The sequence below is a fragment of the Meleagris gallopavo genome, chromosome 2 (genome assembly GCF_000146605.3).
Source record: "Meleagris gallopavo isolate NT-WF06-2002-E0010 breed Aviagen turkey brand Nicholas breeding stock chromosome 2, Turkey_5.1, whole genome shotgun sequence".
Classification (NCBI taxonomy): Eukaryota; Metazoa; Chordata; class Aves; order Galliformes; family Phasianidae; genus Meleagris; species Meleagris gallopavo.
Window position 1 is genome coordinate 87,290,210 of NC_015012.2, and position 15,612 is coordinate 87,305,821.

General features: G+C 39.1%; 1 protein-coding gene across 4 annotated transcripts; it reads right to left on the bottom strand.

Moving 5' to 3' along the window:
* Positions 1 to 27: 27 nt before the first annotated feature.
* On the bottom strand, positions 28 to 15,606 carry LOC104909944 (protein scribble homolog). Of its 4 annotated transcripts, none has more exons than XM_031552595.1 (6): positions 8,330 to 10,499; positions 7,850 to 8,083; positions 6,094 to 6,183; positions 5,341 to 5,418; positions 2,743 to 2,838; positions 28 to 2,431 (listed from the first exon to the last, which is right to left on the bottom strand). In XM_031552595.1, exons 1-6 carry the CDS (start codon positions 8,447 to 8,449, stop codon positions 2,420 to 2,422), a joined length of 630 nt encoding a protein of 209 aa, XP_031408455.1. In that variant the 5' UTR covers positions 8,450 to 10,499; the 3' UTR covers positions 28 to 2,419. The 4 variants fall into 4 exon arrangements, with proteins under 4 accessions (XP_031408455.1, XP_031408454.1, XP_031408453.1 ...); XM_031552592.1 differs by lacking the exon at positions 8,330 to 10,499 and adding an exon at positions 10,536 to 15,606 and having other exon boundaries at positions 30 to 2,431; XM_031552593.1 differs by lacking the exons at positions 6,094 to 6,183; positions 8,330 to 10,499 and adding an exon at positions 10,536 to 15,606 and having other exon boundaries at positions 29 to 2,431.
* Between the last annotated feature and the right edge of the window lie 6 nt (positions 15,607 to 15,612).

A 15,612-nucleotide genomic window follows, 5' to 3' on the forward strand; every position in this document is an offset into this window, starting at 1 on the left:
GTTGGAGATTCGTGATCCTTGAGGTCCCTTCCAACCCTGGCCATTCTGTGATTCTGTGGTAGGCACACAGTATTATACACACAGGCTGCATGTGGATAGTTGTGGTTCTAATCTGCTATATTTTGATGTACATTTGTATTTTAAGATTACTGTTTTAAAATCCAAAGTCTTAGTTTAAGCTCGGTTATAATATTTTTATTTTCATATTCACATACTAAAAAAAGTAAAATAAACAGATTCCACATTTTTGAGGTGTGATTAATGTAACTGAATCAAATCTTAAAGCACAGAATGTCCAAAAATGCCTAACTGTAATTAAAGTTCTAGGGCTCTACACTTCTATAAAATAATTGTAAGTTAAAACAAAGGCAATTCTGTTTTTCCCTTTGCAAAACAATGGCTCTGATTGAAAGAAGTTCTCATTACCTGTCCAATGAGTTACTGCTCATTCATATAGTCACAAAATTCTTAAACCTGGCAGGCTTGTAGATTTGAACTTGGGTTTGGCTGGACTAGTTAACAAGTACAATGAGCCTTTCAAAAGACCTTTAAGCAACTAAACCCATGAAGAACAGAGAATAAACCTTAATGCAGCAGAGGCATCATCTTTTGTAATGTCAGAGTGGAAGGCTTGGATATAGAATGGAAAATGGCAGCAAATGGCTAGAGGGCCATGGCTGGCAAATGAGAGACAGCAATATTACCACAGATAACATATGTGAAAAGGATGTTTGGGATGTTTATTAACATCCAGTAAAAATAAATAGATGAAGACAGATTCCCTGCTAGAGGGCTGGAAGCAGCGATGATGTGAAAGAGTGGGAGAAAGAAGAGAGGCACAGAAACAGCTCATCCAGCACACAGTTCAGCTGTTGCAGGAAAAAATAACAGAAGCCCTTGACTTCTTTGACGCTGTGATTTTCTCCTATCTTTCCTCAGAGTAGGTGCACTCAGTTTCTCTTGAAACACAGAAATACAAAAGAAACAAACTTTCCTTGATTCCTAGAGGAGGAGAAGATTCTGTCATGTTTCAATGATCAACTGCCATTTGTTTATCTGAAGGTGCAAAGTGTATTTTCCATAAGCAGCAAGCACTGTAAACACCTTTCAGATAACAGTTACTTAGGACGAAGATGAATTTCACCAGAGTAAAGCCAGAGGGAGATGAGACATTGACCAGTTCCCTGAGTCAGCAGGATGCTCCTGAAAAGCCCATAATCCATAAGACTGACATGTCCTGCTCTAGGCTAAAAGGCAGTAATATACACAGTTTTGCTACAGCACAAAGATGTTGATAAAAAACAGAAACACCAACTTTTCTCCAGAGAAGAATTTGCACACTCGCTCATTTTGACAGCTGAAACATCTTCAGCCAGTTGGCTGCCTCTGGGCGCTTTGCTCTGAGATACTACATAGTCTTGTCTGTCTGCTCCTCCCTCTGCAGCTGAAGGCCTCTGGGGAGAGGCAGGAAAACTTGCTGCATTGTTTTACCAAGAGGAACACAAGAAATGATCATTTCCTTTCTTTGACTAAATACACTAAAAAGCCAGACAACTGCTACAAAAGGTTCAGCCCACTAGCACTGTACGAATCAGCCCTACCAACATCAATTGCTCTAACTGGAAGCCTCGTTTCCTGCCATGTGGGTTAAGACCATACAGAAACAGCTATCAAGTACAGCTGGATCAAAAAAAAAAGAAAAAAAAAGAAAAATGATGGAAGCATTCTCAATTGGAAAATGAAACTGGTCTGAATGTTTCACAAGATGACATTTAACCAGAAGCTGCAAATAGAAAATTTCTTTAAGCAACTAAGTAAAGAAGCAACCTTTATTAGAGCATCTTAAAGACAAAACACAAAAACATAGAGGAAAACAGATCTTTGATTGGAGTCTTTTATATAATGTGAACTTTCGTTTCTCACCATTAGCTGAGTTGTGAGTGGTATTGCTACAAAAGGACAAAAAAGGCTGGGAGAAGAGGAATCAAGCAAAGCATTCCTCTGGCATTTGCTGCAAGAGACACAGTTGCTGCTGCCTGAGACTTCAGTCTCAGTACAAGTGGGATGCTTTTTGACCTTATAATTCAAATATTTTCATCCTATTGTATCTTCCTAGTAAAGCTTGAATTTCAGATGTGCAGGCAGATGACTGAGTGTGGTAGGTCTTTAGATAGCTTAACTTTTTACCAAATCACATAAAAATGGATCAGAATTCTAAAAAACACGTTGGAGGCTCAGCCATTTCCTTTAGCGATGTTTAAGGTAGGGGTAATTTTGTCTGACACCAGCTAAAATACGGGCAGTCTTAGCCTGCAATGTAAGCTCCCCTTAAAGCAAAAGCATAAAAAATGAGCACCTGTAGGTAGCAGCTGAACCTCTCCTTCCTAAAAGAGGAGTCCTGGGTATGATGCTCTTCCCATCAGCTAGAATCCTGGCAACAAATTAAGGTGAAGGGAGTAGACATCATTATTAGAGCTTCCAAACCACAGTGGTTCGTATGGTCTGATCTGCTATGCTGGTGCTTGACCAGGAGCTGAGCACTTCCAGAAGTTGAATTCTGGCTGCAGTGACAACCACCAGGGACACATGGCAGGGTCACTGATCACTGGTACGCGCTCTACTTTGACTCAGCCTGTCAAAAGTTTTGTGCCAGTCTTTACTATCTTTACTAGATAGAATTAATGACAGACAAAACACAGTTATTTAGCAGGATTTGTTAGTTGCTGTGGTCATTGTACTTACTGTTATGACATGGTTTAATGGCTGGAAGGGGCTGCCTTTAGATGAAGTTTCAGTAGGACCAGCATCATGTGTGTTGGGTTCTGAAATTAGGGATCCCTTTAAAAACAAAACAGCAGAAGTGCATTGTTTATTCCAAACACTGCTCAAGGAAAGCAAGTCCCTCCCTCTCAGGTGACTGTACAAACACCTAACCCTTTTGTTACATATGGCTGCACAACAAAAGCAAATAAATTTGCAATTCTTGTTCCCTATCTGCTGAACACACTGTATATTTGAACTGCTGAAATGGCCAGTTCAGAATAAGAATGTATAACACAACAAATCATGATCAAAATACCAGACTCCTGCAGTTCACCTGAATTAATTAATTCCTTCTCGTCTCCCACATATACCGAGTCAGGTCTTTAAATAGATGAATGATTCTGCCATCTTGTGGGAGACAGAGAAAACAACTATTTGTAGGATAGCTGACTGAACAGTACAGAATGTATTTCTCTTTTTTTTTTTTTAACCTCCATCATTAACAGACATTATTATATAGTATATTTCAAATAACTCCAAAACTAATTATGAATTACAACCTCACAGAGGAACATGAGCAAATCTGTTGGTTTTTAAGATATCAAAAACTCCTCAGAAGTTGAAGGTACAATAACTAGAAATCTTGACTTTTTCCTTATGATCTGTTGATGTTAAATGAATAATGAATTAATTTCTCTCTCATCTTATTTAAAATAAAAAAAAATATATGAATAATTCATTTCTAAAAAGGAAAAGGTAAAATGATCCAGAATTTTGTCAGGATGTGAGGGTCAAACTCAAAATCTACTGTGAAAATCAAAGAGCAGGCCAGAGTGCTGAAAAAAATGTGATCAGAAAAGATGGGGAGTGGAGCTGCCAGAGACACACATTTATTACTTGGCACTGTAAGCCTCCTCCAACAGTGGAGTTACTTTAAGCTGTTCTCTCCTGACCAAAAATTTCCTTGGAGAAGCAAGCAGACGTAGTTTGTACTTATTTGTAAGACCTGCAATAAGCTCATCTAGTATAACTAATGTAGTGTCAAAAGAAAGTTTCTAAATACAATTGCATTTGTGCTTACCAAGGCCACTATTCTCCTTTACATCAGCCATTAAAGTGAATAATATTTTGTTTAGCACATTGAACATAAAGATCAGAAAACCAGAATGTAATAAAAAGGAATACCAAGAGTAAATATCATTCTAGCTTCTTTACAACAGACATAAGTCACTCTGAAAGTAATGCCTCCTATTGGTTTCCATAGAAACTGCAAGAGATGCAAAAGAATACAATAACACTATTTGATAGAGCAAATTCTCAGCTACAAAACACTATTTTTCAACATAGTCACCAACATCAGCTATGCAATTTCTGCAGTGATGAATAAGAGCCTTCATGTTGCGTTCATAAAAATCTGCACAAGGGAAGGTGACCCACAGTTTCACAGTTGTTATGATGGCATAATTAATATAATAAAAGTTGTTATGATGGTTGCTAGGAAAATGTCATCCAGACAGTTCATCTTTCATTGGCCTGGACAGATGGAAGCCAAATCCGGACTATACCGTAATACAGTCCAGCCAAGATTAGCAATGTGCTCCAGTCTTCAAACTGGTATGGGGTCTGGTGTTATCAGGCTGCAAGAGAAAGGTTGTCTTCTCTCGCCTGACTCTGAAAGCTTGATCCTTCAGCTTAGTTAGCATCATAATGTAGTGGTCAGAGTTGATGGTCTGAGTTCCAGGAAATCCAGAAGGATCACTCCTTTACTACTGCAAAAGACAGCAGATATCCATCACTTCCCCTGCCGAGTGCTACGTCTTGCACTTTTTTTTTTAACAGGAAACTCTCTTCTTCAGCCTCATATTGGTTCAGTAGTTCCTGACAAATTTGTGTACAGTGTTCTTTCTATTCCTGTGTGAGCATTCACGGGATCCACTTGTTGCAAACTCTGCAATATTCCAGTGTTGCCACCATAATTTTCAACATACTGAAGTCAATATCCAGCTCTGTATACAGTTCCCTAGTCAAAATCTGCCAGATAAGTTGATGAAGGATTTTCATTTTGTGGCGTGACAGCTCTGCATGGTCATCCAGAACATGGCTTGTCTTTCACGTCATTACTGTCACTGTTGAAATGCACCACCCATCACCTCACTGTGCTCACATCCCTATTGTGTCTCCATAAACATTCAGTAAGAGTTGATGCATGTCAATGAGTGCAAAGGTTCCCATGTGGAGGAATTCAGTGACACATTATTGCTTCATATTCACTTCCATGTCTGATGCCTTTTTGTCAGAGTGCTCCTCTGCTGCCATCTGTCACATGGCAACAAAATGTACAGAATTTTGGCAGGAAGGTTCAGTCTTTACAGTCACCCCACCAACATCCACCTCTGATGTTTGTGGGCCAACATAATAAAATAGGAGGCATTACTTTCAGAGTAGCCTTTATAATAATTTGGGAAGTATCTGAAAAGCTAAGCCTAAATCTAGATCTCCAGCTCCCCATATCTGATTGCTTTGAATTAAAGCTTACAACAAAAGAACACACTCTACATTTACAAACAAAACAACTACCTCTGCCGCTCTTTCTCCTGCTCGTATCCCAGCCACATCTGCTGGACAATCTTTTGGTAGTCGTGTAATCAAAATTCCCTGGTAACAAAAGAACACATTTCAAACCTCTCACAGTTTCTTCTACTGTTCTTAGTTGTAAAAAGCAAATGGAAAGTAATTAATTTTCATGTGTTGTTCTGCTGCCTCTATTAAAGTAGAAACTAGAGTCTTAAGAATATTAGCAGGCAAAAAGGCTTTCATGATCGACTATACACACCACAATGCACAAAAGTCATTAATTGTTTATACCATGCCATGGGGGACAGACTAGGAAACAAGGATTTATTTAAATGATAATTGAGAAGATGCAAAAAACATCTCTCTTAAATCAAGTTAGCTCCTAGGAACGCGCAAATAAAATGGCAGAGGCAAGCGGATTGCAAACAGAGTGACACAGGCAAAAAGTGGGAATTAGCCAACGGTGTTCCAGCCATGTGGTTGTCTTTGGAAAATCATTTTTTCGAAAATCAGGTTCTCTCTTCCAAAGTCACTCCTCCAGGAGCTTTCCCATCAAAATCAACTGTCAGCTGTTGCTTTGAGAAATAAGTTGCCCATGTTTCCCCTTGTCAATTTTATTATTATGACAACCTCAGAGGACAACCTCAGAAAGCAAACAACAAAACACATTATCTGAATAAATAAATAAATGAAAATAAACTGCTTATCAGTCTCTTTCTAACAAGTACTAGATAAATGTTGAGTAATGAAATGCACCTCATCATTGTCTTTATATGGAGATGAGCCCTTTCCACCAGCAATGCTAATACCAAGACTCCCCATTTGACTGCACACAGTAATGGTTATCTGGAAAAGAATTATAGTTGATAAGTGGCCAGATTAATATAAACATTGCCTATTAATTACACAAGCAATGAAAATGTAGCTCCCATTCTCAACACCAACAGTTTTACCCCATATAAAGCTTAGCCTAGAGAGAACCTGTGCTATTCTTCAATACCAGCACACGCTAGGCTAGACTTTACTTTCCTATAACTACAAGAATGCATTATTTCTAAAATTCAGGTTTTCACATGCCAAAACATTATAAGGCTGTTTACTGAATGTGTTTTGTTTTATCCACAGAGTCTTCAGCCTGAAAACTCTTCATCCTCTGGAGAAATGCAGACCGACCCACTTAGCTCATAAAACCCACCAATTTACTGAGCGTTCATGATGGCAACAACACTATCATATATTAGGAGCAAAAAGCAAATATTTTTGTTTACATTTATGAAAAAACTTTTCTTTGAATCGCCCCTCATCTACAGTCTGAATTATTTACTCCATTCTTTTGAGAGCAAGTAATTGAATTTGAGCACTCTTATTGTAGCATCATCAAACAGACTTTCCATGTATGTGCTGCTCGGTCAGACGACTCAACATTAACCACTGACTTAAAATATCAATATTTAAATATTTTTTAAAGCAGCATACATTGTAATCCATCTAGCTACTCTCTTCTTATCCTGCCAGTATTGGCAAAAATTCAGTAAAGCTGCTCAGTAACTTAGATGAATTTTTGAATCTGTATAATGTAAAGCAAAGGCCACGTAAATTACTTTCACATCCTAAAGACAGGTTATATTCAAGAATTATTCCCATAAGTTGTCAATTTTTCTTTAATATATAACAATTCTTGTTACTTAATAACATGAAAATTGCTAAAACCACTATCAGGCTAAAGACAAGGAATACTTTGCTGCAGAGTAGCTGACTCTGAACGTAAATCACATTTCAACTCATCACATAAGAAAAATGATTTTACTTTCACTGATTTGGTTCATCTCTCTAAGACATTTCAGGCTTGAATAATTTCCGTGTTTGATAGTTAAGAATATTTCAACACAGCTGTGTTTTGAAAATTGACAAATGTGCAGTTATTCTTGCATATATAACATAGTCATTTGACATTCCTGATTTTAAAAAGGCATGAAAATACCCTGTCAGTCAAACAGAAAACACTGCCAAATTTAGCTCAGATTTACCTGCACACAAAGAACTCACTAGTAACTGTCAGCAATGCTTTGATGACAGGACATCAGTATAGGTGTCCCACCAGGACAGGTGGGCTGTCTTTTCTGCTGCTGTATCCCCAACATCTTGGGCTGTAGCACAACTTTGCATTTCCACTACTGTCCCTTGCTAGAGCTCATCTGGCATGTTTCCTTCTCACGTCCTCTAATGAATGCTGAGATGTGATACACTCATTGAATTCAGAATTTTCTCCATAAATATCAGACCAAACCTCACAGCTTCCACTGTTAAGTCTCCTCCTGAATACTGCTATCCACTCACAAGGGATGGAAGCTTGTCATGCTTTGAGGGTCATGTCACTGCTCCCACATCATGCATTTACAGGTGTAGCTGACTGTCCACCTGCACATAACTTTGGCTTGACTTACAATGGACCAAAGCTGGGTGTACAACATGAGACAATACTGAATGGCAGCTACAGAGGGCAGTTTGTTACCTTAAGCGGAGGCTGTGTCCCATCTGCAGTTCTGGAATCCTCCAGAAATCTGCTGCTCTCTCCGGACAAACTGCCTGCTGAGACAGGGGCCTGCGCCTTGCTGTTAGTCCCTGCAGCAGTTTTCCCCTTCGCTGCTGACTTGTGCCTGTCTTGAAGAGCTGCTCTGGAATTTCTTTTATCTCTTAAATGAACATCGTTATCAAAGAGGCTGCCAGAAAACTTGGAAATAGGTTCCTAGGGATTAAAGATCAAACAGGTAAGCAAAGTAACCGCACAGAGTAGAGCTACGTGGCACCCAAGTGCTACATGTAAATTGGGATTTCCTCCTTTCTATCATATTATCATTTGCTTCACTGAAGCAAACCTCTAATTTTAAAGCAAATGCACACAAACATATTTTTGTACAACTATTTCTGTAGGCATGGTTTCCCTCTGTGTGGTGGTGGAAGTTACAGGGCCAGGATTCACACAACATTTTACCCTGATGTTCACAGGCACATAGACCTCACACCCCTCCCCATCCCCATCCAGCAATGTTCTTCTGTATTTGAGCTCACAATGGTGGGAGGGAAGGTGAATCCCAGCTTTGTTCGACTGCATTAGTGAAAAAAAAAAGTAATTGGATTGACTTTATTGAGCTACAAATGGCAGTGGTTGGGGGACTGCAAAGTTGGCAGCAATCCTAGAGGGTCCGGTGGACGCGCAACCTCGTAAGTGCGGCATTCCAAATGCAGCTTTGACTCCTGGTTGTAGAATGTAGCTATGTTGAGATGCAGAACACTGAACAGACAATGTCACTCTACGCTTTGCTAAACCGTGAAGGTTTGAGGAGAGAAATACACAAGAAACATTTAGATTTGTACTGAGGGACATGGTTTAGCGGGAAATACTGGTGATAGGTGGATGGTTGGACTAGATGACCTTAGAGGTCTTTTTCAACCTTGGTGATTCTATGATTCTGAAACACATCCTCCCAATTATTTAAGTTTCAAACAAGACTGTCTGCAAAATAGAATAAAATTTTCCGGTTATCAGTTTTGCTTGGGAAGGTGGCTAAAAGAGATCCAGCCATGATCCTTCAACTCCATCTACATTTTATGGTTGCTTTATTTATATTTAACTGATTTTTTTTCTTCTTAAATTTGATGGGAAGTGTTGTATCAGATTTTCATATTACCATTGTCCTTATATCTTCTGCTGGCAGTAAAACAATGTAGCAAACAAATGGCAATGCCTTTGAAAATAAACTGCAGAAATGCCTTTAAAGCCAGAATTACAAAGGCAGTGGTAATACCATGAGCAGCTGCACAGAAACCCCATTGGACACTTTATCTCTAAATCTATGTTGGAGCATTCCCACAATGTCTATTTTGTTGGGATGAAAAGAAGCATCATGGACCCTCATGAGAGCAAGCAAGACATGACTGCTTCCTATTCCCACTTAAAGTTAAAAGAGAATTTGTTTAGCTTTAATTTACATTAAAAATATATATATCATTATTTCTCTAGTGGGAGAGATTGCTTTCTGGCAGCCCAGGGACATGTAAGAGACCTAGATTTAGACTAGATATTAGGAAGAAATTCCTTACTGTGAGGGTGGTGAGACTCTGGAACAGCTTGCCCAGTGAGGTTGTGAATGTTCCCAACTTGGAAGCATTCAAGGCCAGCTGGATGGGGCTATGAGCAACGTGGTCTAGAGGGAGGTGTCACTGCCTAAAGCACAGGGGTTGGAACTAGATGATCTTAAAGGTCCCTTCCAACCCAAACTATTCTATGATCTACCTGCATGCGGCCATGCCCTGCACACAAGGACTAGGAGCAGGGTTGGTGAAGGGACTTAGTGTCAGCAGATGGGGCTTGGAAGGAAGGCAAGATCCTGCCTGGCATGGGGTCAAAGGAGCAAGAGGATCAGTTCCTCCCTTAAATCCCTACAGACCTCTGGGAAAGCCTAGTGAGCAGTACCCTACAAGGCTGTGAGAGGGCAACCTCTTCTTCCAAGGCATGAATGAAAGACAGCCAAGTTGCCACTCCCCGATGGAAATGTGGTAGGGTGCAGGCAAGAGGAATTGCAGCATCCAGATCTTTCAAAACATCAGCACCCTGGGAGAGCACTGCACAAAAATACACGTGCAGTGGAGAAGCACATGTACATCCACCACTTGGGAGGCATTGAGCTGTAAGTGCCATGAGCAATCCTGGCTCTGGGCAGCCTGGTCTAGTGGTTGGCAACCCTGCCCAGGGCAGGGGGTTGAAACTAGATGATCTTTGAGTTCCTTTTCAACCCAGGCCATTCTGTGATTCTATGATGATTCTATGAACCCACTCACTCAAAAGAGATGGAGGGATGCTGACAACTAGAGATGCATGTAGGAAAAATATCTTAAAAAAAAAAAAAAGTATGCATCTCATCAATGAGCAAAATACAAGTCTTCCTGTGCAAGTTGCATTGTACTCTTAGAAGTTAGGACCATCTAACTGCAAAGAAAGGAATAAAATAGTGAACAAAATTCTGCCCCATCTGTTACAAAACACAAGCACAGACATGAAGGTACAAATTAGAGCTTCAGGGAGGTGGCAAATGCAGCCTCTCACGAACCCAAAACACTCAGCCACCCAGCTCGAACAGTTTGTAGTTTCTTGGCGGACACAAAACATTCTCTCTCCTAAGTTAAAGGAAACCACCTACGTCTTCATCAGGATCCTCCAGTTCTTCCGCTTCTTGCTCGGGGCTGATCCTTCCTTCCCTCCATTTCCCATTGGCAGAGCTGAGTTTGTACAAGTTACCACCATGAAAACCTTCCTTTCCTTTTAATGAAGTCCAGCGAGAGCCCTGGGAGCTCCAGTTATGGCCACTGTACAGCTTAGGAGACTTGGGAAGCCACTTAATAGAGTCCTGACAGGAAGAGGACAGAAAAAAAAATAGACATTGTACTGATTTTAAGAAAGTCACAGAAATACATACATGCAGAAATTGTCTGGAAAGTTCTGCAAGGTATTTAAGTATCGTGTTCATACCGGGTCTCCCCTTTTTACCTTGGGATGTACCTTCAGTCCTAGAGACACTTTGCCAGTTACAAATCAATACCGGTGATATAAGGAGAAAACAAAGGCTGCTGACATGAGAGGAAGCCTTCAGAGACTCAAATGAGTGTGGAGCCAAGCTCACCTTCAGCATCGTAAAGAATTACATAATGAACAACAGTCTTCAATAAAGCTACACCCTGCACTATGAAGAAAACAAACAAGAATACTTAGACATTTAGTGACTTTCATCTCATGCCCTGGAGTTTAAAAAAATAAAAAACAAAACCACAGCAAACTACCAAAGTCACTCCTCTCCTTTTACACTATTGATTAAATAAAGTGTGCCGTTTCTTGAGCGGCCTCAATCAAAAGCAGAACCCTAAATCAATGCATTAAAGTTTGCTGATTTTCAAATTATAGTCCAGTTTTCCTCAAATATCAATTATTTATTTATATCCAGAAAACCCTCTCTGCTTCATACTGGGTTTACACACATCAAGTTGTATATACCTTAACTTCACTGAACTTCAGAAATCATTTTTCACAATAATGCTTTCCTTTCTTTGAAGCATTAAACTTGCCTTTAAATTTCCTCAAGGCGATACAAATCCAACAGCAGAAAGCATCCTGATACCATATCAATAGCACCATTAGCACACATGCTTCACCCAGGCAAAGAGATGGAGAAAACAAACTAATTAAAAGAGTTATCAATGAGTTTATGGTAGGGCAATCAGAACACAGTGATTTCAAATTGTTAGAACAGGTAACTGATTTAGATCTAACACTTCTCTAAGCCTCAATTTTTCCCCTTTTAAATGCAAAATGGTTATATTCACAGAAACACAGATTTCTTGCTGTTATCAGCACCTAAGATGTCACCACCTCTACAATCTCTAAGGCTGAGAAAGGAGATAGGACAAGGCTGTCTGTGCTGGACATGCTGATCCATCTTCAGCTGCCAAAGGAGTTCCCCTTAGGACTCTTCTTTCACTTCTGGGTCTGGCATGGCTAAAAAAACTAGGAAATGGAATAGCACAATATCCCACTGTCTCTTTGGAAATAATTACAGATTCTTCTGTGAATTTTGAAAAGATCATAGCTCAGACAAAGGACTATTTGCATTTACATTGAATCAGTGATCAGCATCTGTAAGAAATTTGCTGTTAACTCGTATTTCATCAGAGAACGGAACGCAAGAGCAGCACAAACAATCATGAAATGTTAATGACTCCCATTCCTGACAATGCCAAACACTGAGCAGGATATCTCATGGCATTTCTTTATATTTGCCTTGAGCAAGTAAACACAGGATACCACTAAACAGAAACTTTGCTTCCCATGAATATTAACTAGGAGCATAGAAATTCTAATCAGATTATGAAACAGCATACTAACTAAAATTGTTTGCTATTGTTTCACAGAATCACAGAATCATAGGGGCTGGAAGGGACCTCCAGAGGTCATAGAGTCCAACCCAATGCCAAAGCAGACTCCCTAGACTAGGCTGCACAGGGAGGCATCCAGGCAGGTCTTGAATATCTCCATTGAATGACACTCCACAACCTCCCCGGGCAGCCTGTTCTACTGCTATGTCACCCTCACTGTGAAGAAGTTCTTTCACTTTGTTTAATTTCAAGATAGCTACTGTGACACCTCCTAGCATACAGTATATTGCCATAAACAGCCTAAGTCCTTGTCAGCTTTGAAGCTCATCAGAAAGGCATAAAGTGATTTCACTCTAGATTTAAATATAGGTATATGTGCAGTAGAAATTGCAACAGTTCAGCTACTACATAGTAGCTTCACACTCCAAAAATACAATTATCTTAAATATATACATATATATATATATATACTGCAGTAATTCCTTAGCTCATTCTTTATTCGAGTGAATAGTCTAGGACAATGCTTTGAGAAATACTGTCAAATATCTGAAGAGAGGAAAAATCAGTTCTCCTTACAGACCTTAGAGATGTTCATTGGTCTTCTCACTACCCAGGTAAAAGCAGGAAGTTTCTGCTTGTGTTTTATAAATGGGGAAGATGAGAACCAAAAGAATTTAAACAGTCAGTGTCTTAAGTCATGAGCAGCAAATACAAAGTGAAGTGTTTACTCTTACGTTCTCTTTAAAAATAAAACAAAAGGGAAGAGGAATTTAATTCTTTCAGTTTCTTGGATACTTGGGTTGTGTGACAATGCTGGTTTTGCGAATCTAGAAGAAATGCTTGGGGATAACAGTATGCCTCAGCATTTGTTACATTACATGGAAATATATTTTCAATGTCTTTTCATCAGTAACGACCCTTTCTTACTGGTAAACAGCTCATTTCCCTATGATATTTAACAACTATTAATTATTATTAACTATTATTATTTGTTTAACAACAAAGCAAGTCGGATGAGCTCCTTTTTTTGCCTCCTTCCCACCTGTTTTTCATGTTTTCCAAGGCGGTCTCTTCAGAACATAAATATTCCTCTGTATCATACCCCTGGAGGTTAAGAGGACAAATTGTTCTCATAAAGTACAAGGTGTCCAGTCTGATAAGATCTTGCTAATAAATCCTCTACAGAATGAATTTCCTTCAGGCAACAAAGGTTTGCAAAGTCTGTGTATAACCTTAAATCATTCTGTCAAATGAAAAAGAATCTAAAACACCCTAATATTAAAAGACAAGAAATGAAAACCACCCACATGTCTTAAGTAGCATACCTACACTGATAAACAAACAGTACGCTCACAGCAATAACCCAGTAACCAACTGCAAGTAGAAACCAATGTAAAACTGCTGGAGCTTTCTGTAAACTAGAGTATTTTCATAGTAATACACCTGGGGTTTCAACTGAAAACCCTATAAACCTTGTCCAGAAACACTTTAAGTGATTAGTAAAAATGGGAAAGAAAATGTCTTTAAAAATGAATTTCCAACAACAGAAAACACCATTTTTCTTTTAAGTACATCTATACATAAGATTCAGTATTCTGTTCATCGGAAAATATTTCAGAATCATTCCCTTTTCAAATTACAAAGAGCTAAAAGAGCTTTGTGTGATTCATATGAAAGACGAATGAAAGCTAACCAAAATGCTGTAGAAACAAAGGCATACTTGGATATGCTGCCTGAACAGGTTACTGAAGCAAGCCTTCAACAGGCAAACTTTGCTAGCAGTAAATACATGACTTAACTTTAAACTTAGATGTTCAAGTATTAATAAGCCTCAATCTCTCAATTTCCTAAAGACACTCTTAAAAAAAAAGTTGTAGGTTATGCTGAAAGCATCCACTATGCAAATTCCCTTCAGACTCACAGATTTCTCCCTTTTGAATAGCAACAGATCATCCAAATAATCACTTTCTGTTGATTCAGATTCAGTTTTGATTTTATGTTGCTTGGTGAAGTACATAATGCCATCAATGAACTATACGTGCAGAGAAATTCACTCATGTTTATAACCTTGTAGTGCTTTGCTTAATATTCCAGAAATCTAGGATAATCGTACCTCCTATAAGCAATTTCAGAATGATTTAATGCAGGCCATTTATTCTGAGTTTGGGTAAAGCTGGAAAGTTACTGGGAGAGACCAGAGAGAATCAAACTATTTGCATCAGTAGCACAGTCCCGTAATTTGCTCAAGGAGCAAAAGGAGGTAGTTTTAGTCTGATATCAGATTAACTTTTAAGTATTAAGTCCTATCTCGGCGCTATTCTGGGGATGCTCACAAACAGAAATTCAAGTTACTGATGATTTGGTGGTATTCACAAGCTGTGTGTGCATCCATGGATTTTAAGTAAAGTTACTACAGTCAGTACTTGTTCACGTTCACTGCAGAGGAGTTGGACTAGACATCCTTTAAAAGTCTCTTCCAACTCCAATGACTCAAAGATTCTACAAACTTACTTATCTAGAGAGTGTTTGTTTTGATTATGGTTACCATGCCTTCAGCTCATAACCCAGATATTTCAGTCAAAGACCCCTATGCATCCCGCTGTTCCAGATTCCAAGGCTGGCCATTCTGTTGGCTTTACTGATAAAATGCATCACATCTCCAACATCTACCAGAAGAGCAGATAAGATGGCTCCTGCAAAGCAGCCCTCAAACCAAGTGCCTGCATTTCCACTCTGGAAATCTCACATTTTTCATTAAACTGGTTGAAATCTGAGTATTCTGCTGAATTCAGAACAAAAAAAGAAAGGCAACATCCCACTGAAAATGTCATAAATGGCTTGGGAGGAAGGGAACACCCAAAACATTTGATAACCAAGGCCAATTCACTTTTCTCATCTTCTTTGACAGTAACCTAAGCACGGAAACAGACTTGTGTGTTTGGCAGAAATAGAAGGTAGGAAACATTCTCACCGAGCCAACTGAAAAAAATCAAAATAATGCTATTTCCTAGATGCAAGGCAAAGAAAGGCAGTGAAATCTCCATTTACAAGAGGTCTACGTATTTCTTATAATAGTGCACACCAATCTCAGTGGGAGGGACACGATTCACAGCTAACCATATATTCAACATTCAGGCTACATCAACTAACATACTAAAGAGCATACTTCACAAAAATTTAGTTCTTGGTATCGTTACTTTCCTCTCAAAAATTGAATTCATAAGCATCAAGTAATGAAACATGCTGAATAGCTACATAGCCAAAAATAGTTCACTCAGCACAGGTAAAAGCACTCCCCGTTAGACAAGGAACAGTCTGATCAGCTTGTCCTGGACACAAACAAGTAATTTC

Bases quoted from the DNA above. Each gene is read 5' to 3' on its own strand.
- LOC104909944 (XM_031552592.1), bottom strand. From the start codon at position 11,024: ATGCTGAAGGTGAGCTTGGCTCCACACTCATTTGAGTCTCTGAAGGCT. The intron at 5,419-6,093 runs GTGCATTTCATT...TTTTGTTACCAG, and splicing joins CATATAAAGACAATGATGAG to GGAATTTTGATTACACGACT. The intron at 2,839-5,340 runs GTAGTTGTTTTG...TTGTTTTTAAAG, and splicing joins CAGGAGAAAGAGCGGCAGAG to GGATCCCTAATTTCAGAACC.